The sequence below is a fragment of the Diabrotica virgifera genome, chromosome 7, assembly GCF_917563875.1.
Source record: "Diabrotica virgifera virgifera chromosome 7, PGI_DIABVI_V3a".
In the NCBI taxonomy this organism is placed as follows: Eukaryota; Metazoa; Arthropoda; class Insecta; order Coleoptera; family Chrysomelidae; genus Diabrotica; species Diabrotica virgifera.
The window spans coordinates 160798311-160824452 of NC_065449.1; the positions used below are offsets into that span (position 1 = coordinate 160798311).

Genomic DNA, 26142 nt, shown 5'->3' on the forward strand with positions numbered 1-26142 from the left:
ATGCATTAAATTAATTATTTGGCGACTACATATCATTTAATAATTTATAAGCTTCCAAATTACGCGCATTTAGATCAGTAAATTGCAATTTATTTTGTATAGTGCAGTCACTGAAGGTAAAAATCAACAATTTCCTTCAATTTCGGTGAACCTTCACCGATTTCCACGAAAATTGGTCAGTGGTTATAGGATACGTCAAGAAACAAAGGTGATATGGTACCACCTTGCGCCTTTACCCTGAGGGTGGATACCGCCCCTTCTCGAGTGTGAAAATTATTTTATAAAAAATAACTGCACAAATCTATAAAAGAACAAATTATAAGCAAAATTTATTATATAAAGTTATTAAAATAAGTTAAAAATTTTTAAGTTAATAAACATCAAAAATTTTAATTATTCGTGAAAAAAATGCATGTTTTGAAGCGGTTTTTCGTAAATCACTGAAAAACGGTAAGTTTTTACAAAAAAGTTAATAGTAGTTTAATTCGTATAGCTTATATTCTAAGAATAAACTCTTAAATCACGCACCTTTCGATTATAGAGCTACAACCCCTTCGCAAGAAAACCATCCCATATTCCCGGCTTAAGAGAGAGTTGTACTTAAAATAATTAATCAATTATTGAATTGCCATTTTCTTTCTATAGTGCAGTCACTGAAAGTAAAAATCAACTATGACCTTCGATTTCGGTAAATCTCCATTAATTTTCACGAATTGACAATAACAAGTTGCGGTTTTAGCCTGGGTTATATGTCAGCCCTTCTCGGGGGTAAAAATTACTTTATTAAAAATAACCCCACAAATCGAGAGAGGGACAAATTTTAAGCAAAATTTGTTATATAATGTTATTAAAATAAATCAATAATTTTTGAGTTATTAAAGATCAAATATTTTAATTTTTGTGAAAGAAGATGCATGCTTTAAAGCGGTTTTTCATAAATAACTCAAAAACTGTAAGTTTTTACAAAAAAGATTTCATCACTAAAATTGAACCTAATAAAAAATATAATAAATTGATTACTTGAAAAACCCTTTAATGTTAATTTAAAGTAATTTGTTGGTAATTAAATGTATATTTATTTCTGCGACTATTCAAATCTAAGGATTCAAGCTTAAATAACGGGTAAAAGATGCATTTTATAACACTTAGGTACTAAATACTTGTCAAAAGTACTTAGAAATATCTATTAAAAATGAGCTCCAGAAAAAGTTGATAGCATCAAAATTTATACTTATAAAGTATATAGCTATAAAACTGTAAAACATTTAATCTTTCAAATATAGATTATTTTAGATCATATTTAAAATAATAACTCCAACAATACACGATTGACGTAAAAAATGATAGATAACGAAATTTGAGTTTTCTTTATTAGCAAAGATTTTACTTGTCTTTTGATTTATGTATGAATCAAAATAACGAATATAGAAACGTTTAAGCCTAAATTTTACTACGAGAACAATGTAACTGGAGCCCTTTAACCTATTATCCTAAAAAATAAAGTATTTAAAAAATTAAGCCGGTACTTTATGTCTCGGTTGACAGCCGGTTAGTTAACCGGAGTTTAATAGGGTCTCTAATTATTCTTATTTATAATCATAGTAATACTTGTAATTGCATTTATTACAACGCAAGAGACCCTAAAGAGGTCACGATTAAACCCCGGTGAACTAACCGGCTGTTAATCGAGACATAAAGTATCGGGCCTAAATGTAATACAGTTTTATAGCTCTTGAAATTACCTTTCAAATAGTTGGATGTGCCTGATATCATTAAAATTAACAGAGTGATTAAAAAAATTCATTTTTTTGAAAAAATTATTGGAGTATAAATTTTGATGCTATCAACTTTTTCTGGAGCTCATTTGATAGGTATTTCTAAGTACTTTGACAAGTATTTAGTAAGTGTTATAAAATGCATCTCTTTCCCGTTATTTAAGCTTGAATCCTTAGATTTGAATAGTCGCAGAAAAAACTGTATATTTAATTATCTATAACTTACTTTAAATTTACATTAAAAGGTTTTTCAAGTCAGCAATTTATTATAAATTTTATTAGCTTCAATTTTAGTGATGAAAACTTTTTTGTAAAAACTTACAGTTTTTAACTTATTTATGAAAAATCGGTTTAAAGCATGCATTTTCTTTCACAAAAATTAAAATATTTGATCTTTAATAACTCAAAAAGTATTGATTTATTTTAATAATATTATATAACAAATTTTGCTTAGAATTTGTCCCTCTCTTGACTTGTGGGGTTATTTTTAATAAAGTAATTTTCACCCCCGAGAAGGGGTGACATATACCCCCGGCTAAGTATTTACTGTTAATTTTCTTTCTTGACGTATCCTCTATCGGTTCACCAATTTTTGTGAAAATGACTGGAGATTTACCGAAATCGAAAGTCATAGTAGATTTTTACCTTCAGTGACTTCAATATAGAAAGAAAATGGCAATTCAATAATTGAGATGCGTATATTTTGCGAGCTTTTAAATTATTAAACGATACCTAGTCGCCAAATAATTAATTTAAATTATTTTAAGTACAACTCTCTCTCTCTTAAGCCGGGAACATGGGATGGATTTCTTGCGAAGGGGTTGTAGCTCAATAATCGAGAGGCGCATGATTTAAGAGTTTATTCTTAGAATATAAGCTATACGAATTAAACTACTATTAACTTTTTTGTAAAAACTTACAGTTTTTCATTGATTTACGAAAAACCGCTTCAAAACATGCATTTTTTTCACGAATAATTAAAAATTTTTATGTTTATTAGCTTAAAAATTGACTTATTTTAATAACTTTATATAATAAATTTTGCTTATAATTTGTTCTTTTATAGATTTGTGCAGTTATTTTTTATAAAATAATTTTCACCCACGAGAAGGGGCGGTATCCACCCTCAGGGTAAAGGGGCAAGGTGATACCATGTCACCTTTGTTTCTTGAGGTATCCTCTAACCACTAGCCAATTTTCGTGAAAATCAATGAAGGTTCACCGACATTGAAGGTAATCGTTGATTTTTACCTTCAGTGACTGCACTATAAAAAATAAATTGCAAGTTACTGATCTAAATGAGCGTAATTTGGGAGCTTATAAATTATTACATGATATGTAGTCGCCAAATAATTAATTTAATGCATTTTAAGTAAAACTTTCTCTTAAGCCGGGAAGATAGGGTGGTTCTCTTGCGAAGGGGTTGTAGCTCAATAATCTAAATGCACGTGATTTAATAGGTTATTCTTAGAGTATATAAGCTATAGGAATTATATCCGCAATACGATATATTTTAAGTTTTCTCAGCATTTTTCTCTTAAGTTAAATCAATTAAAGGGTTGTTTGGGGGTGAAGGGGATGAGCTCAAAAATCTAAACTATATAATTTCAAGAGCTCATAAATAGCTCGTAATTCTGCCGCAAAAACCGATTCAATATTCCTATTTTTAAGTAGTGTGAGGGCTGACTTAGCCCCCCCCCCCCACTAAAGTATTAAATTCCTGCTCAGTGGAACGAGCTCAAAATTTTTAGTTTGCAGAATATGAAAGCTCATAAATAGCTCATAAATCAGGGCTATTTGTTTTTTAATTTTTCCAAGTGGGGGGGGGGCAGCTCAACATGGGTGTTAATATATTATTTACAATAAACCAACTATAATCTTCTCGAATCTTAGCGTATGTATACTGCAATCACAAAAAAAGATGCACGACAATTAAATAAACCAAGACACGTTTAATGAGGATAATATGTCAAATAATGTAGTTTCCAGAAAATCGCAATTGAAAATTTTACGAAACTTCAGTACTTAATAACTTTTTTATATTTGAATGGGTTTGCATGGAATTTTGTTTGAGTACCTACCTAACTTTACAGGCGTCACATAAGAAGTTATATTAATTCACAATAAAGTAAAAAAAAATGGTAGGTCTGGATCCCGCGTATGAAAAAAGTTGATTAATAGCAAGCTAAAAATTTGTTAATAGCTTAAGGGTGTCTAGTCGGATAAACTTTGATATATAAGAACACTAGAACAGGGGCAGTTTTAATTGTGGAACAGGTTAAAAATTTGGAACGGTCGGACCACGAAAACGGCACATTTATTTTGTCCGACAGAACAGACTTAAACTCTCCGAACAGAGACTAAACTGTCATACAAAAATCAAACTGCTATTTATCCCCTGTCATAATTCCTGTCATTTGACATATTCTACATGTTCCACTCATTAAAACGCCCATTTGGTGATAAATAGCAGTCTGATTTTTGCATGAGAGTTTAATATCTGTTCGGAGAGTTTAAGTCTGTTCTGTCGGACAAAATACATGTGCGGTTTTCGTGGTCTGACCCTTCCAAATTTTTAACCTGTTCCACAATTAAAACTTCCCCTATTCCAGTGTTCCCATATATCAAAGTTTGTCCGACTAGACACCCTTAAGCTATTAACAAATTTTAAGCTTGCTATTAATCAACTTTTTTCCAGATCCAGACCAATTACTTGTCCTAGGCAATTAAGCTACACAAGGATATGTAAAATTATGAAAAAAGTATTTCACTTTTTATTTATCTTAGTGTTACACTCAACAGAAGGGTTTATTTCGGATAATTTGACATGGATATCACAAAAGTCATTTTTTTACATATCCTACTGTTGCTTTGATTCCAAATAATGATTAAGTTTATACATTGCAAATAATAATTCGGGAGAGCATTCAACGTGTCTTGGTTTGTTTATTTCCGTGTCTTGGTATATAAATAAGTATAGGATCCAAGTGTTAGCATCGGATTTCAATGGAATTTAAGCCACGTTTTTATCTCTTATAGTCCTTTTACTCACGGTTTTTGCTCCGAATTTTAAACAACCAACTTCTTTTTCTACAGAGCTTTTTTTTCACAACGTCAATACTTTTCGAGTTATTTGCGAGTGAATATATGTTCATTTTTCAACAAAAAAAAAACAGATTTTTAAACATTTTCGCACAATTAACTCAAAAACTAAGTATTTTATCGAAAAAAAAAAATATTCTTATATTATATTCGAAAATATAACTTATAAAATACTAAAAAAAAACGATGTATTTATGAAGTCTGTATACCCAGTAGACGTAGAGTTGTAGTTAATAAAAGTAGGTTAAAAGTAGGAAATAACCAAAAAATTAAGATTTTTTTCAGGGAAAGCTCATCACAACTTTTTTAAAGTGTTTAAAAAAGCTTTAGTTTTGTTTTCTAAGAAAAGTTTCTAGCACCAAAAGTAAGCAAGCTACACTCAAAATAAATTTGGTCCCTTTTTTTGTGAAAAAAATCGTGAAAATCATCCCCTAATTATACCAAATCCCCCAAATGAAATCGTTGCCGCTTCACAAGTTGCTTTTTCTACGAGCGTGCAGAAATGTCTACTTTCGCGCACGCATTTTAGTTTAGAAAGGATCACTTTTCCGCACGCGTGTTACTTTTCTGCACGCGTGTTACTTTTCCGCACGCGGTTTTTACTTTTCCGCACGCGTGTTAATTTAGATATGTTAATATGGCCTTAAAGTAATTATAATACATGCAATAATAGTTCAGAGAAATAAGGAAAAAAATAGCCTGTTGGTGACACAACCCCCTCCAGGCCGAAACCAAATTTTTTGAGTAGTGTGGACATCTATAATAATCACCTATATGTTTCCTGCAGCCGATTTTGATGATATACATAGTTATAAACAATTGAAGATCAAAAAACGCTAAATTTTCGCTTTTTTCGTTTATTGCCAAATTGCTAAGCATTTTAAACAAATTTGGAAGTAAGAAGCTCATAAACCATATAAAAAACTTCAATATGGCTGCCGTCTATGACGTCTATCCTTATTGGTTGCTTAGAAAATTGCAAAATAATTCATAAATTTTGAACTTTTTTAAATATTCATAACTTATGTAAAAATGAACTTAGAATCTTCTTATTACACGGAATGCTGGGACTTCTGGTGCTTAAATTACGTACTAAATTTCATAACATTTGGTCAAATAGTTTAAAAGTTATTTAATTTGTTTATCCCAAATTAATTTATTTTGTAACACTATAAGTCAGAAAATGATGAAGTTACAGTAATACTTTGGATAGTCTATGAAAGAAGTAGATTTATACTAATAACATAATTAAAAAAGAATGACAAAAAATAATTCTAAGTATCGCAAAATTATTTTGCAAGAACATGTCGATTTTTTGCTTATAAACAATTAGAATAACTTTTTAACCATTACCTATAGAAAAATTATTTTTTCACATTTAGAAAGACTGAATTTTTATACAAATTTAAAAAAAAGAAAAAATTGTCCTAGGACAATTAGGGACGAAGTTGCCGCCCCCCATTTTTTAATTCACAGCAGCTTTCTTTATAACAATTACGAAATCAAATCAGTCACATTGGAAAGAACATACTTCAGAGTTTTAATGTACCAAATATAAAAAATATATACTTTCAAACAAATCGTCCACAAAGCTTCAAAATGTGACCCTTAAAATCGGCCGGCCTCGAAACTTGGGAGATCGATGAGAAGGGGGAAGGAACTGTTAGCTGTATCTCTTGTTCTCGCCTATGAATTTCGACGTTTCTTTTTTAATTTGTATGTACTTTTTGCGTACAGTACGAGTATGCATTATTTAAATAAATTAATTGTTATATACACCATCAAATTTGTTTAACCATTTTTTTTTAAATTTTTTTTAATAATATTTGAAGTAATTTTAATCACAAAACATACATATTTATGAATAATATAATAATACATAGTTTTTTATTAAACTTAGTAATAATTTAAAGTATGAAAAAACAAAATTATCCCATTCGATTGTTTCTAAAAATAGTATTGGTCTATGGAAATCAGAAAATCTCAAATAAAATAGGTTTTATTTTTTTAGTAAACATGCTATTAGATGAATGAAAAACTGAAGTTACAGAACCACCAAAAAAGAGATAAACGTAATTGATTGGGGTTGGAAATTAACAGATCTTCTTTATATCAGATATTTTATTAAAATAAACTATCTGCTCTTGCAAAACTGGTTGACCGAGTACTTGTTAGTACAGAGATATAAATAGTTTATGGACTTCGATTATCAAAACCTCAATCTTTCTCTATTATCTATTTTGGAGTTTCTTTTTTAATCTGCATGTACTCTTTGCGTACGTTACGCATATTATGTTTTTTGTTAATAAAGTGGTTATTTAATTAACTATGTAAATTGTGTAAACAATTTTTGGAAATTCTTTTACGATATTTTTAGGATGACTTTGTTGGCAATTATAGGAGTGGATCATATGCACTTGACTTTACAAAATCTTATAATAAATGGGTAACTGATAATTGTTACGTTTTTCATAAAAATACAAGTATTCCTAGATAAACCTCCTTTAATTTTATTTTAATAGTCTTGCTCTCATACCAAAATGTATGAAATATATTTTGTTTTTTTGCAATCTTAAAATTATAACTTTCAATGTTGTAAGATACAATTATACAATATTGTAGAAAATTTCTGAAAATAATTTTGTTCTTTTCTAATTGTGTTACATTTCATTTTTAGTTTATCTAGTAGCATGTTTATCAAGAAATAAATCCTAGTTTATTTGTGATTTTTTATTTTCAATTTAATATTATAAGCATAACCCAATTTTAGATTTAGGAATGATTGAATAGGATTAGTAATATAATAATTACAGGGTGTAACAAAAATACAGGTCATAAATTTAATCGCATATTTTGGGACCAAAAATAGTTCGATTGAACCTAACTTACCTTAGTACCTATAAATATGCACATAAAAAAAGTTACAGCCCTTTGAATTTACAAAATGAAAATCGATTTTGTCCAATATATAGAAGAGATTTTTTATTGAAAATAGACATGTGGTATTTTTATGGCAGGAGCATCTTACAAAAAAATTTTGACATCCCATAAAAATTTTATGGGGGTTTTGTTCCTTTAAACCCCCCCAAACTTTTGTGTTCGTTCCAATTAAATTATTAATGTGGTACTATTAGTTAAACACAATGTTTTTAAAACTTTTTAGCCTCTTAGTACTTTTTCGAAAAGTCAGTATTTATTGAGATATTTTAAATATTCGTCAAATCCACCACATATTTGTATAATATGGTTAAGTACGATTATGAAGACTTGGTAATCGTATGAAAATTTATTATTTATAATTTACATTTTTAGGCATATTTTGAACCATATTAAAAAAGAAGCTACACCTTGATAAAAGGTGCCTTAACGAAAAAATACTAAAAGACAAAAAAGTTTTAGAAACATTGTGTTTAACTAATGTGCCGCAGTAATAGTTCAATTGGAACGTAAACAAACATTTGGGGGGTATAAAGGAACAAACCCCCATAAAATTTTTATGTAAACAAATTTAAAAAGAAGCCGCAACTCGATAAAAACTGCCTTATCGAAAAAATACTAAGAGGCAAAAAAGTTTTAAAAACAGTGAGTTTAACTAATGGTACCACAATAATAATTTAATTGGGTTGTACACAAAGGTTTGGGAGGTTTAAGGGAACAGAACCCCCATAAAATTTTTATGGGATGCAAAAATTTCACTATAATTTTTCTTTAAGATGTTCCTGTCATAAGAATGATACATGTCCATTTTCAATAAAAAATCTCTAATAGTTTTCGATATATTGGAAAAAATCGATTTTCATTTTGTAACTTCAAAGGGCTATAACTTTTTTTATGTGCACATTTGTATTAAGGTAAGTTAGGACCAATCGATCTATTTTTGGTCCCAGAATATGTGATTTAATTTATGACTTGTATTTTTGTTACGCCCTGTATAACTAATATGTACGTTTTACAATAAAAGTTACATCAAATATATTAAAAAAAAATTTAAAAAAAATTGTTTAAACAAATTTGATGGTGTATATAACAATTAGTTTATTTAAATAACGCATATTCCTAATGTACGTAAAAAGTACATACAATTTAAAAAAAGAAACAACGAAATAAATAATCGAGAACCAGAGATACAGTTAACAGCTCCTTCCCCCCTCTCATCGCTATCCCAAGTTTCAACGCCGGCCGATTTTAAGGGCCATATTTTTAAGCTTTGTGGACGATTTCCTTGAAAGGAAATCTTTTGTATACTTGGTACGTTAAAACTTTGAAGCATGTTCTTTCAAATGCGGCTGATTTTATTTCTTAATTGTTATAAACAAAGCTGCCGTGAATTAAAAAATGAAGGGGGCTAACTTTGTCCCTAATTGTCGTAGGACAATTGTTTTTCTTTCTATATGTGTATAAAAATTTAGTCTTTCTAAATATGGAAAAATAATTTTTCTACAGGTAACGGTTAAAAAGTTATTCTAATTGTTTATAAGCAAAAAATCGACATGTTTTTGCAAAATAATTTTACACTATTTATAATTATTTTTTGTCATTTTTTCTAAATTAAGTTAATAGCATAAATCTTCTTCTTTCATAAACTGTCCAAAGTATTACTGTAACCTCATCGTTTTCTGACTTATAGTGTTGCAAAAAAAATTAATTTGGGATAAACAAATTAAATAACTTTTAAACTATTTCACCAATTGCTTTGAAATTTAGAATATAATTTAAGCACCAGAAGCCTCAGCATTCCGTGTAATAAGAAAGTTTTAACTAAATTTTTACATAAGTTATGAACATTTATAAAATCTCAAAATTTATGATTTATTTTGCAATTTTCTAAGCAACAAATAAGGATCGACATATTTAACGAACGCCGTATTGAAGTTTTTTATATGATTTATCAGTTTCTTACTCTCAAATTTGTTTAACATGCTTCACTTTTTAGTAATAGACGAAAAAAGCGAAAATTTAGCGTTTTTTGATCTTCATTTGTTTATAGCTATGTATATCATCAAAATCGGCTGCAGGAAACATATAGGTTATTAATATAGATGTCCATACTACTCAAAAAATTTAGTTTCGGCCTGGAGGGGGATGTGTCACGAGAAAAATCTTATTTCTCTGGACTATAAACTAATATTTAGATATTATTTACTAATTTATTTCAAATATATCTTATTGTGTTCCTGTTTTAATGAAATTAACGCGACAATTCGATGAAATAAAATTATTTTGACATAATATTCGAAAGTCAAATCGGTAGATAATAACAGTCGTTTTGAATCATCGTCATGGAAACCAAGATCGTCGTCATGCTAACTAATTATATTGAAAGTTTGGTTTTGACAACCTTGTCAAAGAATTAATTTGTGTATGTATTTTCATATTAATTAAATTAATTGATTAAGATTTGGTAATTTTTTAAAGACTCTTAGAAAAAATATTTTTCTTAACTCTTGCAGAAAGTCTCTTTTCCACACTATACTGCTTGCCAAACTCCCGCTTTGCGTCGTTCGGCAAACTGCAGTCGCGTGCGGAAAAGAATGACTTTCTGCACTTGTTAGGAAAATAACTATTATTAGGTATTGATTATAAAAGTGCCTATTTAAAAAAAAATTGGTTTTACAGTTAATTCTTATAGTAATTTTTTTATTTTGAAAAAAATGCATGTTTTCAAAATAACTTAAAAGTTATTAGTAATACCAAAAATCTCAAAGAGTAAAAATATGTAGGTTTTGCTTTTCTGAATATTTTGAATTTTTTGTTTTTCTGAAAGACACAAACTGGTTAAGAAATGGCTGTTCACAATTTGCACACATTCGTAATTAGTGACTCGGCAAACCCTTTCAACTAAAGCCTTTTCAAAAATAAGCACTTTTAACCGATAAAACTTACAGATCATATTAACACCTACTGGGTCTCCAGACTTCGTACATACACTCTTTGTTTACTCTTTAATATACTAATTTTTTTTGCTAACAATAGTTTTTTCGGTAAAATACTTACTTTTTGATTTATTTACGACAACCGTTTAAGACGTGTTTTTATGAACAAGGAACATATTCACTCGCAAATTACTCGAAAATATTGACTTAGTGAAAAATTCTTTAGAACAGAAGTTGCTTATAATTAGTCAGTTTATCCACTTAAGTATATATTTTGAACAAATATTTTTGAACCCTCGAGAAGGGGTGGTAGTCAGCCCCAGGGCAAAAGGTACAATATCATTTTTTTTTCGTTGATATGTTAGGTATGGCATGCCAAATTTCAAGTCAATTCAAGTGGTTCTTTAAAATCCCGAGATTTTGCACTGTTACCGTGAGTGAATGGACTATTATGCCGTTGAAAGTACAGAAATATGAAATCAAGGAGAGCAAAATATGTGAAAACTGTAGGATTTCCTACAAAAATCTCCGAGAAAACTGAATTTTCTTTTGTAAAGAAAATCGCATGTACTGCGACGATTTTCTCCCTTATGCCATTTTACGAATCGATAGAGGGGTATTGTTTCTATTTAAAAAATTTTGGCCTAAGGACTACTCGTGCCCTAATGGTGTTAATTGTGACCTAAACATGTAATGTTAAAAGGCCAACGTTAGTGATTTTCTCCTTCGTGCCACTTAAAAGTTTGATAGTTTTCACGATAAGGCACTTTCAAAAAAGTCATAACGGAAGCTAGTGAAAACCAAAAATTTTACATTGGAAAAGTAATTGGAAAAATTCCATTTCTTGCACTTTGTCCCCAATTATTGCTATTTCTTACACAATAAACATTATACACACAGTCAAACTTATATGGAATCAAATGCAAAGACTGAAATGGTTTCGTACACACTTATGACAACAGGTAAAAGGGGGAGAAGTGTATTTTTGAAGTGTGTAAAATTAATAATTCTTAGCTGAGCGCTTTCGGCTTATAAAGCCATCTTCGGAGCTATGCTACAATAAAAGATCTCTAATGAATAATTGATCTTAGAATTCAAAGTTTAACTTACGTCAAAAAGGTCAAAATACCACTATGAAGGGAGATGGGTTCCATTTATGATATGAAATACTTCTGTTTCTTATGTAGTTTTTTAATGGTTGGAAAAAACCTTGTCTGTCTGTTTAAAAAATTGTTCAATTTGCTGTTGGTTATTTTTGTATCCAGAAAAGTTAAACATCAAGAACGAGCACAAAGGACTTTCACACGAAAATTACATTATATATAAAACGAATATTTGATCATGGTAAGGTCAAAAAGACCTTACCATTTGAATACTGCGGTGTCAGATAGCAGAATGGTCGCCTCGCATGGAGGATTTTTAATGACAGTCGATGTAGACAGGGTGTGCTCGTTAAGGTTTCTTCACATTTTCTCATATATAGTGACAGTTGACATATGACATTTTTAGCAATTGGATTGAACAACTTTTCAACAAAGTCTGTAGTTACATAAATCTGGTTTTTAAAAAAAAATAATGAAATACATATTGAAAAGAGACTTAAGGTCTAGGATAAACCAATTGACAAGTTATCCTCCACAAACCAAACTCGAATCGGTTTTGAAAATTAATACATGATGTACACAAACTTGATGGTGAAGTTTTTTAGGAAGATGGGAAATAAATTAACTTTAATTATTAAATTATTAATTATAAATTAATTAATTAATTCACCTTAAGTCTCTTTTCAATATGTATTTCATTTTTTTTAAACCAGATTTATGTAACTACAGACTTTGTTGAAAAGTTGTTCAATCCAATTGCTAAAAATGTCATATGTCAACTGTCACTTTATATGAGAAAATGTGAAGACACCTTAACGAGCACACCCAATCTACATCGACTGTCATTAAAAATCCTCCATGCGAGGCGACCATTCTGCTATCTGACACCGCAGTATTCAAATGGTAAGGTCTTTTTGACCTTACCATGATCAAATATTCGTTTTATACATAATGTAATTTTCGTGTGAAAGTCCTTTGTGCTCGTTCTTGATGTTTAACTTTTCTGGATACAAAAATAACCAACAGCAAATTGAACAATTTTTTAAACAGACAGACAAGGTTTTTCCAACCAATAAAAAACTACATAAGAAACAGAAGTATTTCATATCATAAATGGAACTCATCTCTCTTCATAGTGGTATTTTGACCTTTTTGACGTAAGTTAAACTTTGAGTTCTAAGATCAATTATTCATTAGATATCTTTTATTGTAGCATAGCTCCGAAGATGGTTTTATAAGCCGAAAGCGCTCAGCTAAGAATTATTAATTTTACACACTTCAAAAGTACACTTCTCCCCCTTTTACCTGTTATATGGAATCACCATGTATTTCAAGGCAATATTTATTTCTTTTGAAAAAACTTGTTATTATTGCGAAGAATAAAGGTTTTTATTGAAAATAAACAAATCGATAAGACAATCAGATAGTGCAGCTCGATACGGTATAGGTTATTTGCTTGAGTTGCAAATTGAACGAAAATAAATAAACTAACTTTTGCGTCCAAAAACGAAAATATGCCTCATGTGGGGTTATAGAACTTACCACGGGGAAAGATATTGGTCTTGTGGAGAAAGTAATATTCTCAGAGGGACATAGCTGTAGAGCTATGCGTAACAAAAAGCGTTCTGTCCAAAACCTATGCTAGGTTACAGGAACTAGGAAAGCTTAAAAATAAAGCAAGGGAAAGTCGCCAAAAAGTAATAACGGCTTGTCACGGTAGTTTAATTTTCCAATCAGCTGGAAAACACCCAACCATTTCTCACCTGCAGCTCAAAAGGCAGCTTTTGGAAGTTACAGGTTTAACTTTTTCAGATGAAATGATAAGAAGAAGAGTTCGTGCCAAGAAGTATACAGCAGGAAACAGTTACGAGTTCCCGAGTTATCCAGGCAGCACAAGATTGGTCTCCTACACTCAAAAAAGTTTAGTTCGTAATATTGATTAACAGTGATTACTGAATATTATTTCGTTGTCACAACAATTTAATTTGTTGTTTCAACGAACTTTTAGACATTGACGAATGTATTTGGTTATTGTCACAATGATTGAATAATAATTGTGAGAATAACTAGAGTACATTAATCAATAACACTCAATTTATTCCGTCAATAACTTAGTTTCGTATATTTAATAAATACTGTTAATTCTGGCAGCAACTCACGTTCTTGATTTCGTAGATGACAAGCAATTACCTTGGTTTATCGTGACAACGTACAGATTTCATTTAAACAATGTACAAATGTTGTTAATATAGAGTAATATATGATTATTGAATATATGTAAATTGATTGTTGTGACAACGAATGCATTAATCAATCTACTACTGCATTTAATACCGACAATCAATGCGTTCATTGTGACAATAATCGTAGTTGTTGAGACAATAAGTGTTTTGCTTGACCATTTGAAAGTTAACGGCTTTTCCTTATCGTGATACCTGTAGCTTGTATGTGTTACCGAAGTGCCCAATAATAATTTCATTTCGTTTTCATGTGTAGTCCGTAGTAGAAGGAAGTTTTTGTGTGTCTATTATCGTGAAATTTCGGTCGAATTCTTTTTAAATGTATTTATTAATTTTTTTCGAATCCTGAGAAAATAATTATTATTTTTGAAAATTTAAATGCAAAATAAAATATTACAGTATTATTGAGAGTCTGAAGTCCCTGAGAACCTCTATAATGATTATTTTAATAAATCACAGGGGTGAAAAAGAGAAAATTTAGTATGATTTTTAATTTCAAATAGGCATACCATTTAACAGAAACTCTTTGTTTATTCTAAGGGACTTTCTGCCCTCGGTAATAATGTAATATTTTATTCTGCGTTTAAATTTTTCAAAAATACTTATTAGTTTTCTCAGAATTCCAAAAAAAATGAATGCGTTTAAAAAGAATTCGATCGAAATTTTGCACCTGCGCTCTCAAAAAGGATTAAAGTGTTATACATTTTTGAAATCACTATTTCAAACGCTTTTAAATAAGCTGTCACATGACGTACTTTCCCATTAAAAAAAAAATCAAAGTTACGCCGCGCCTGTCACCTGAAGAGGGATCGTGTAAAGTTCGAAACATTGATGTTATAATATACTTTGATTATTTTAGAAATCGACCTGTCCGAGCGTTTTGCTTATGTGCTAAAAATAAATAAGTTAATAAGGGGGCGGGGGGAGTGTAACACTTATTCCAGTACACTGTATAAGTGAAATCATATGAAAAATCACACAGTGTAAAGTCCTTTAGGTTAAGGACAAAAAAGGGGATTTAAAAAATTATTATTAATCAATTAATATCATACATTGGGCTATTGCATTCAGTAATTATTAATATAAAATACGTTCATTGTAGGAATGAACGAGACTGATTTTAAGAATGAATAGAATTGATTGTAAGAAAAAGCGTATTTATTGTGGGAATGGACGGAATTAATTGTAACAATAAACGGAAATAATTGTAGAAATAAACGAAATACGTTAGGAGAAATAACACTGTTATTGACACAACGAATAGTCTTCGTCGGTCAATTAACGACGTTGTTGTTTCAATAAATATTGTTCGTTGACTCAGTGAACAGAGTTCGTAATATCAATAAATAGTGTTCGTTGACTCAGTGAACAGAGTTCGTAATATCAATAAATAGTGTTCGTTGACTCAGTGAACAGAGTTCGTAATACCAATAAAGTGATATTATGGTATACATAATGAATGTTCATCCATTCAATAAACGTAATATATTGGCTCAACGAACGAAAATAATGAATTGATGAACATCGTTTTGTTGTCCCAATAAAACCAAGAATTGGACAAATTTTAAGTATTGCGTTTGTTGTCTGCATTAACATTTTTATTGATATTACGTTCCTTTTTCGTTGAGTGTAAATTGGTGTCTTCCCAACCAAAACTGGAACATTGGGAATTGACAAAATATGCTGGTTTCAGAAAAGTCAGGATTGGTGTAAAATCAGATGACCCACGAAATCGCGTACTTAGAGGTCGAAGAAGACAAGCAAGAATGAAAACTGTCAGATCTGTTCCCAAATATACAAGGGGAAGTATAATGTTCTGGAGAGGAATTATGACCCTAACAAAACTTTAATTTTTATCCAATGAACTTTAACTGCTCACATGTATGTTGATAACCTCTAGTTAGGTTCTGGAGAGATGCAACAGGAGAAAATTTAATTTTCATGCATGATAATGGACCTCAACATACCATTGGTGACTAGGGATATCATTGAAGCAGAAGTTATTCCTTGTTTGGAGTGGATTACTTGCTCACATGCTCACCCGAGCTTAACCCTATAGAGTATTTGTGGAATATGCTAAATAGGGCTATTACATCTTCCTAAATTCAGGACCGATATTCAGGATACGATTTAGGACACTAAATTCAGTCACTGTAGCTCGCTATTACACCATCCTAAATTTAGGATGCTAAATAGCACAAAGACAGGGTCTGAAAACCAAGAAGTGTTAAAACCACAGGGGTTCGGTTTAGGGCAATCATTGAGAGCAAGACTATGTTATTATCTCCGAATTCTATCCTACTGCATGGATTTTAATTAAATTTTAGGAATAGGCTCAACTTATCTCCTTTTTCAAAGTCTACCCTATGCCGATGGGTGCTTTTGTCTTGGGGGCGGTTCCCACCCCTTCTCGGGGTTGGGAAACTTTTGCTTAAATAACTACGGAAGTTGCTAGAGAACCTAATTCGAAGCAAAAACTGCTCTATAATTTTTTTTCGAAAACTCTATACTTTTTGAGTTATTCGTGGTTGAAAATTGGCCATTTTCATTGAAACATAACACCTTTTCAAACGGTTTTTTGCAAATAACTTAAAAACAATGCATCTAATTAAAAAAAAAACTATATAAAACTTTTTTGTAGCCTATAAAAAATCAAAGAGATTCGTTTCTTCATAAATCTTCTAGTTATAACACAAAAAGAGATATGATACGTAAGAGAATTTGTTTTTTGGTGCAATCTGAAATCAGTGTATTCAACTTGAAATAACAAAGAAACGGTCGATTTTAGGTGTATAGTGCTACGAATACCTTTTGTTGTGATTGAAACGGTATTTCAAATAAGCAATATTAAATGTCGATTACATTCAAACTAAGCGAGATATGCTGCAAAAAATTGATGACTAACGAATTTTAAGAAAAAAATGAGAAGAGTATTTAACCCCTCATCCACAAGAATTTAAATGCATCGTCTTCCTTCTACAATACATTTTATTATAGTATTATTTATATATTCAAAAAGTTGAGCGGCTTTAAAATGAATGGTTTTTGAAAAAAATAAAATCAAATTATAGAGCGCATATTTAAATTTTCTTAAAAATCTTCCTTTTTCTCCATGTAACTTGAAAATGATAAGAGATACGGTTATGAAAAATAAAATTAAAATGTTTATCTAAAAGAAACCTACATTTTTGTATGGCATTTAAGTTACATGTTACATGGAGGAACAGGAAGATTTTTAAGGAAATTTAAAAATGCGCTCAATAATTTGATCTTATGTTTTCAAAAACCACTCATGTTAAACCCGCCCAACTATTTGAACATAAAAATAACACTATTATAAAATGTATTGTAGAAGGAAAACGATGCATTTAACTTCTTGTGGATGAGGGGTTAAATATTCTTCTCTTTTTTTTTTCTTAAAATACGTAAGTCATCAAATTTTTTGCAGTTTATCTCGCTTAGTTTCAATGTAATCGACATTTAATATTGCTTATTTTAAAGGTCTTTTCAAGCACAACAAAAATTATTGGTCGACACCTAAAATCGACCGTTTCTCTGTTATTTCAAGTTGAATACACTGATTTGAGCATGCACTAAGAAAACAAACTCTTTTCACTTACTATATATCTTTTTGTGTTATAACTAGAAGATTCACAAAGGAAACAATCTCTGTTATTTTATAAGCTACAAAAATATTTTATATAGTTTTTTTAGTTAGATGCATAGATTTTAAGGTATTCGCAAAAAACCGTTTGAAAAGGTGTTATGTTTCAATGAAAATAACCAATTTTCAACCACGAATAACTCAAAAACTATTGAGTTTTCGAAAAAAAAGTATAGAACAGTTTTTGCTTAGAATTGGGTTCTCTAGCAACTTCCGTAGTTATTTAACCAAAAAATTTTCCACCCCCGAGAAGGGGTGGGAACCGCCCCCAAGACAAAAGCACACATCGGCATAGGGTAGACTTTGTTTCTTGAGCTGTTCCCTACTTATTGTGAAAATATCAAGTAAATCGATATAGTAGGATAGAATTCGGAGTCCCATACCCTCATTGACTGCCCTAATTTAACCAGGTTAAACTTTTAAAAGCAGGTAAAACAGGTACGCTCTTCTAAGGGCTCGAAAGGTAATTATGATTGATTACCTTTCAGTCAACATCGTGACATGTTTATCGTTTTGGGTACATCCAGTAACATTTTTATTATTTTGGGTGCATAGAAAATGGTACAGGATTGTACACATGTACATCCATCCGATTTACTAGAGATGGCATGGTGGAACTGGAGCAGGTACCTCTTATAACACACAACTTTGGAGAGATTAGAACTATGTATGCTTACTGCGTTAGATGCCGCCTGTAAGAAAGTTTGTTTAAACATAAATTTTGGAAAGACACAAAACATGACAAACCTGGTAATACCAAGCGAAAATCCAAAAGCCGACTTCAATGAAATAGCATTTGGTCCATAAATATAAATATTTAGGGATGAACTTCAAATTGTCAGACAACCAAACTGCCGAGCTACAAAGAAGGATCACCTCAGCATGGGTCGCATACGGAGCTCTATCAGACATCTTCAAGAGGAACATGCCAAATTATCTGAAAAAGAAGACGTCCGACTAATGTGCGCTTCCAAACATGACTTACGGCGCCAAAACATTATCGTTAACCCAGACCACAACAACCAAACTTGAGTGCCCCAAAGAAGAATGAAACGGTCTAGAGATGGCATGATGGAACTGGAGCAGGTACCTCGGAATAGGTCCCAATCGTCTATTCCACGCACCAGTGACCAAAAGTCGACGGTATCGGTTTCGATTTCAACGGCGCCGCATCGACCGCAATCCGCAATTTACAATAAACTCGGAACTGGATTCTCGCTCGGAATAGGTTTTAGCACATCCACATCGAAAGAGCCATCATAGGGTTAGTAGGGAACACATCGGCGACGTTCGTTTCGATTAGGGATGGCACGCTGGAACTGGAGCGGGTACGTCGGAATATGTTTCAATCGACTATTCCACGTATTACACGTGACAAAACTTTGACGGCATCGGTTTCGATTACAGCGCCGGTCGTACACTTTTCGGAACGACCGGGCAAGAGATTTGAAATGAAATAGGTACGGAATAGGTACCATAGAGAAACGCATCGGCGGCGTCTGTTTCGACTCCAACATCTCACATCTGTTTAATGTGATGGGTTCAAAAGAATTTCAGGTCGATACGGCTGTAACAGATTTCTAATTTATGGCAGATATAGTTGTCATTTAAAACTGTTAAAATTTTGCCTCTTTCGCATTTTGTTTTTATTTATATGACTATAATCTAATCGATCCTATCTTCTATAATAACTTAGTGTCTTCATTTTCCATTTGTCTCGACTTTAGGTAATTTAAAAACCCATAATAATTACATGTAAGAAAAATTTGTTTCGTTGTGATATAGATTTACGAATTGGAGGAAAAACATGGTAATAAATATAAATATAAATATAAATATAAATATAAATATAAATATATTTAAAAACCAAATTAAATACATGTCATCCTCTAGATCACGGGTTCCCAACCTTTTAGTAACGCGTACCACCTGAAATATTTTGAAGATTTTGGCGTACCACCAAACATTTGGGGGTAGGGGGTCATGGAATGGAAGAAGATCATATTGTTTTTAGAAACATGTTTACTACAGAAACATGTCCATTGGCTTGTTTTATAGACACAATTGTGGTGTCTAATTTTAATTTTAAAATATATACCATAGTCCAGTACTTAAAACCAGTCTTACACGAGTAATTAGTGACAAATGGCATCAAAAACAGCATAGCTTGTCAGAAGAGCATTGGATACTCGGATTTTAACTCAATCCAGAAGTCAACTAAGGATTTCTCTTTAAAGCTGTGTTTCACAGAACTATTTTCTATTAGATCGATGAATGTTTCCTGCAATTACAACTCATTTGGTGAGATTCCTGCAAAAGGATTTCTGATCCAGTCAAGTTTGGAATAATCTTCAGAGAAATATTTATTAAAACTTTCTTGAAGAGATTCCAAGTGAAGAATTATGAATTATGTCAACCACTACATCTGGTATTTGAGATATTTCGAGGAATACTGTATTCTGCCACATCCGCAGACAGAGGCCCAGCGTAACAGCTTGTTTCACCCACGCGACGCGTACCACCTGAAATCGACCCACGTACCAGTAGTGGTACGCGTACAACTGGTTGAGAACCTCTGCTCTAGATTAAAAATACAAAATTATTGGTACCTACCAACTAGGTTGATCGTTTGAATGTGATGCATAGGGCTAAAACATTAACTTGTAACTGGCTGAATCACTAATGTGTATGCCAAGAACAAAAAAAATATTATCGAAAAATACTGTTGTGTTCCATCTCTACGATTTAGCCACTTAGGAAGTCGAAAAACCTTCCTAATTAGGATGCTAACTGACTAAATGCGATTACACTATCCTGAATTCAGAACGTTCTAAATATCGGACACTAAATTTAGGAAGATCTAATAGCCTCTTAAAAGAAAAATTAGAGCTCGCCGGAATAATCCACAAAACACTGCACGGCTAGTACAAGCTGCTCTTAAAGGATGGAGCAATCTACCACAACAAAATGTAGAAATTTGATTAGGAGCGTGCCCACGCAAATTGAAGCTTGCATAGGACTAGAGCTGATATCACTGACTACCAAAAAAAAAATAAAAAGAAAATAAAAACAATTTAAACAATATTAGTTTTACCAAAGAATACATATCTCCCAAGAACCGACACAAACGGATTATCTATGAACTAAATTTTTATGCGCATGTGCTAGATCGGCCATTTCTCAATTTGTATGAATAGCAAATAATTTTGGTGACATTTGTCTTGTACAGGATCGGCGTTTGTTGTCACAGTTGTTTGTTTGGCTTGGCTTGGCGTTAGTATTTTGTTTTTGTATCAGTTTGTAGCTCATAATATTTTGTATAGACTTATTTTCTTATATATATTTTCTTATATAGCCTACAACTATTAATTGTTATTTTCCAACATTTATACAATTTAATTCTTTTTGAGATATCTTGATTATGTGAATTAATTATTTTAAGCTTTTTCATGAACTATAAACTATCGTATAAAAAATTAATTTTGTATTTATTGGGATTTCACAAAGAATTTGAATCTAAAATATCATACAAATTCTCTAACCTTTCTTTGACCTCTACTGTACCAAATGCATCTGCAGGAAGAGCACAAAGTCATATTTTATATGTGTTCATTCCACAAGCCACGTGCTGTGTTTAAAAAGTTGAGAATCCAATACTCACAAAAACTTCCATAAAGTACTTTTATCAGCAAACCTAAATTAAATTTAATAAATTATGTTTCATTAAATTGTTTCTGTAGTTTGTATAAAACAATAACTTAGGTCAAATATATAAAACAATTTATGACTGACTACTTGAAATTCAGGATTTTCAGGAGTAACATTATATAATTTAGCTAATTCAAAAAGTTTGATCCAATATCACTTGAAATTGTTTCAACATTCAAGTTAATGCTTGATAATTGAAAATACACTCTTCATAATAAGTTTACATTCTCTTGATTATACTTGCGTTCCAACAAAAAAAGCTAAAGGCTGCTTTCATATGGAATATAAGCTTCTGACCATAATGATCAAAACGTTTCCATATATATATTAATTAATATATTAATTAAAAAAATTACTTTTTCTCTTTTCTCGATTGCTTATTAGTTTTTATTGTATACTATATATATTTTTTCAGTTATTACATCTTTATATTTATAGAAATAAAATAGTACAATACTTATTGGTTTTTTATTTATTTACCCCGATATTCGACTTTAAAGAATGTACTGGCTGGTTTTGGCTGGAATGTACGGAATGTTTTGGCTGGTTTCCAAGACAATAAAAATTGAAAATATTGACATTCGATTTTAATTTTCATCCAAAAAGAATTGGATTCCGTGACGGTTACAACGGCTGTTATTTTTCGATTATTTTACGAAATAACGAATATAATGAATTAGGAAATACCTCGACAAACAAGTAATTGGTCCTAGGTTTTCACCCAAAGTAATCGAAAGTAGAACTGGAAGTCGATATTGGAACTCTTCGTGTAACTTTGCGTCGATTGATCTACGATTTTACTAATATTGTCATCTTGTTTTATATTCATATCATTATTTGAGTGACTTTAAAGCAGTACCTACGGTTGTAACTCTAAAACCGAAGTCCGATGTCAAATTTCTCATCTTTAATACCATCCATGGGTTATAAGCTTTCATTCGAGACCTCATTTGTCATTCTATCTGTATTAGTAACTGAGGAGTTGTATTCGCGGTCGGACGGACAGACAGTCATGAAACCAGCAGTATATATTTGTTCTCGTCTTGCGAATGCGCGTCGAATAATATATAACTTGTGCTATTGCGGTGACTTTAAAAGAGTACTTCCGGTCGCATTTCTAAAACCGGAAGTCCTAGGTCAAATTTCCCACCTTTAGTACCATCCATGTATTATGAGCTTTCATTCGACACCTCATTTGTGATTGTACCTGGTATAGTGACAGAGGAGTTACATTTCCGGTCGGACGGACAGACAGTCTAGGTGAAATGTCTCACCTTGAGTACCATCCATGGATTATAAGCTTTCATTTGACACCTCATTTGTCATTCTACCTGGTATAGTGACTGAAGGAGTTATATTCGCGGTCGGACGGACAGACAGCCTATTAGGTCACACCAAGTCGTTCAAATTCTCACCAACTTGTTCACACTTTTTCAAAATTGGTGAAAACAACAAATTATATTTTGTATCGTTGTATCAATATAAGCCAAAAAGTATAATTAGTGAATGTCACGCCACTATAGTATATTTTATTATTGGTCTTTCAATGCTAAAATCAGGATAAAAAAGGTATTTTATCCATGGTTTTAATCAATATAATTCTCACCATTACTTTGTGTTGTATTTGCAACCTTTTGTAAATCAAAAATAATTCCACCATATTAAGAATGTCAACAAAAGCCGGCCCTGCATGCAACCTTTCTCTCAGTGCAACTAAAATTTTATTGATACACGCCAGAAATGTGCGAGACTTTTCTCAGTGTACTCGCGTGTACACTTGCCAACTCGATACTAAAATTAAGTACATGCTAACAACAAAAGAATCGCCGTCCGTGTCGGTTCTTGTGAGAGATATGTATTCTTTGGTTTTACATTGAAATTTTTTATTCTATTGACTTTAAAACAACTAGTTTTAATTTGTTTGTTAAATACTTTATTGTTTTATTTAATTGTTACGTATTTGTTATTAAATTTCTTTAAAATAAATTATGTTTGACTTCGTGTGTTCGTTTTTTTAAATTCGCATGGAATATTAAGATATATCAGATGATTCCATATAAGTTTGGGTGTGTGTATTTCCATTTTCCAGCTAATCAAATATTATGTACACTTATTAAAAAACTAAACTGTTAACTTCTAATATTGTTTTTTTAGCAATATCTCTCGAGTTATAGGCAACAATAGGGGTGCAAAAAGAATTCCTAGAGTTTTTTTCAGATTTTGAAACAAAAAATTAACCACAATTTTTGCGACTAGCGCATATCGTGGTTATTGATACAAGGTACCTACTAAAGTGATTCCAGTAACAAAACAGACTCCTATGTATGGAAATTGTCTCAAATAGTGTTTAATAGTGTTCAATTGGAATCTCTATTGCTATCTCAAATATTCCGAAACCACTATTGAACACTAAAAATTTTTTGAAAAAAAATTGAAAATAAATTTCACTATTAATGGTACTTTTACAAATTCAAATATATTCAATATAAAAATAACTTACCATGCATAGGTCCGATAACCACCATCACAACCAACATAAGCAACATCACTTTCTTTTTCCGCTTACTCTCTCCTTTCTTAAAAGCAACTCTGAAAGTATCCAAGAGATGACGAACATTGAAGAAGTCTCTAATAAAAGCACATGGTTGATCGGGTAACGTAGGCTTGTCCAATTTCTTAGGCTCTTTGATAGATTTGTAGCCGTAATAGAACGCTATTATATACATGATAGCTGATACAGAAAAGACACCGTAGAAGCCGATTTTTTTGTAAAGGATTCCACTGAGCGCTAGTCCTATTGGAATCCCGAGAGAGCAAAACACGTTAACTATACCGATCCTTAACGTCCTTACGTCCAAAGTCGTAACATCACCTATATAACTAAATATGCCCATGAACATGGTAAACCATCCACCAGTTATGGCAGGAAAGAAGCCTTCTATCAGTCCAGACACTTCCATTGGCAGTTCGTAGAAGAAGTATGTACAAATCATAAGACCTACGACGGTCATGAACTCGCCAACTATTGGAAATAGCATGCAAGGCTTTCTTTTCCCCCATCGATCGCTCCAAGAGCCTATAAACATAATGAGAAAAGCAGGTAAAGCACTTTGAAGCATCGTCTTCCAGACTCCCATATTTGCCACTAATTGCTGCACTTCTCTTTCTTCTACAGCGTAATTCTCTGTCCTTCTTGCCGTTAAGGCATCACATACTTCACTTGGATACCTTAAGTTTACTCTGCAAGCTTTTTCAAGGTTAAGGTTTTGTGTAGCAAGACTGGCGAGGACACTAGGAACGACATAACAGGCGAGCATAGGTTCTACCGTAATATTTTCGACAAAAAAATTGTACCGATCCCTCCAGGTCATGCCATCGATATTTACTGGTTGGGAGTTGGCTTCCATTTCTTTGGAAGCCTTCTTTTCGGCCATCTTTTTGGCCTCTTGTGCCTCGCTCATCTTCCGCTTCGTAGTTCTTAGAACCTGCAATAAACACGTCTATATTAGCTATAGAAAAACTTCATAACATAAAATTTTTGTAAAAATAAGTAATTAATGATAAAAATAACAAAAATTATTGTAGAACTTATTAAAAAAATAAACTTAATTATTTCTTCAGAAAAAAAATTTGTTTTAAGGGTTGAAAATTATTTAGCATTTATAGTAATACGTCAATATTGTACTATTAGACAAATGTTGAATGGGTTGCATTGCGAGTTTATTTTGAATGAACTAAAAAGTAGACGTAGGTTCCCCTACTCGCAATAATTTGTTTTACTCCAACGACCGGTTTCGCTCTCTAAAATTTGCAGAGTATCATCAGGTCAACGGTTACAAGTAAACTAAATGCTACAAATAAAAAACCAGAGCTAGAACATTGTGTGGTTGTTATCAAAGACTATAAGATTAAGCCAATATTTAAAAATATATAAATTTCAACCACAGATATACACATATTATGCATGCACATATAAGTACAAGTTGTAAACACATAAGGAGGGATTTCTAAATTCTACACTAACATGATTTCTTGCTGAATTTATTCTAATAGGTAATTGATTGGATAGACGGACAATGCTGCATAGGTTAATAAGTCTATCGGCAATTTCTTGAGGGTGGAGAGAAAGGTGGTGAAAGACAACCAATAAATCCGTGTTTGATATTTTGTTTGTTTGATGGAATAAAAATGTGATGTCATCTATTTTTTTTTATGTAGAGATTCTATTTATATTTATTAAAAGATTTCTATTTGTTTACTATTTTAAATAACTCAATTTTGGATCAAAAAAACTTTTGGATCTCCGGTTTGTCTAAAAAGTTGTATATAGCATCTGCGGGATGTAGAAATAAAACATTTAAGGTCGAATTGCCTTCTTCTTCTTTTTCTTCTTTTTTTTTCTAAAAATGTTATTTTAAGCGATTTTACAGTGATTTAGTATTAATTTAACCCCCTCTGTGGCTCAGTGGTAAGAGCGCCTACCTTTGGATCGAAAGGTCCGAATGGTCGTGAGTTCGAATCTCACCAGGGTCAAAGATTTCTCGTTTATTATAAATTAATGGATAAAAATAGAATCCACAAGGAAAAGAAAATGTTTTTCCTGTAGTTGGCTGCATACCATCAATCGCAAAATTGGAAAAAATCCTTTGTAAAAGGTATCAATTTTTTTTTATTAAA

At 31.5% G+C, this 26142-nt stretch overlaps 1 protein-coding gene across 2 annotated transcripts in view; it reads right to left on the bottom strand.

Moving 5' to 3' along the window:
• Nucleotides 1-26142, bottom strand: part of LOC114331904 (proton-coupled folate transporter) — a 299851-nt gene that overhangs the window by 83204 nt on the left and 190505 nt on the right. For both annotated transcript variants that reach the window (XM_050656582.1, XM_050656581.1), the window contains exon 2: nt 23966-24950. In XM_050656582.1, coding sequence (XP_050512539.1) covers nt 23966-24926 — 961 coding nt within the window. In that variant the 5' untranslated portion in view covers nt 24927-24950. The remainder of the gene's footprint in view (nt 1-23965; nt 24951-26142) is intronic.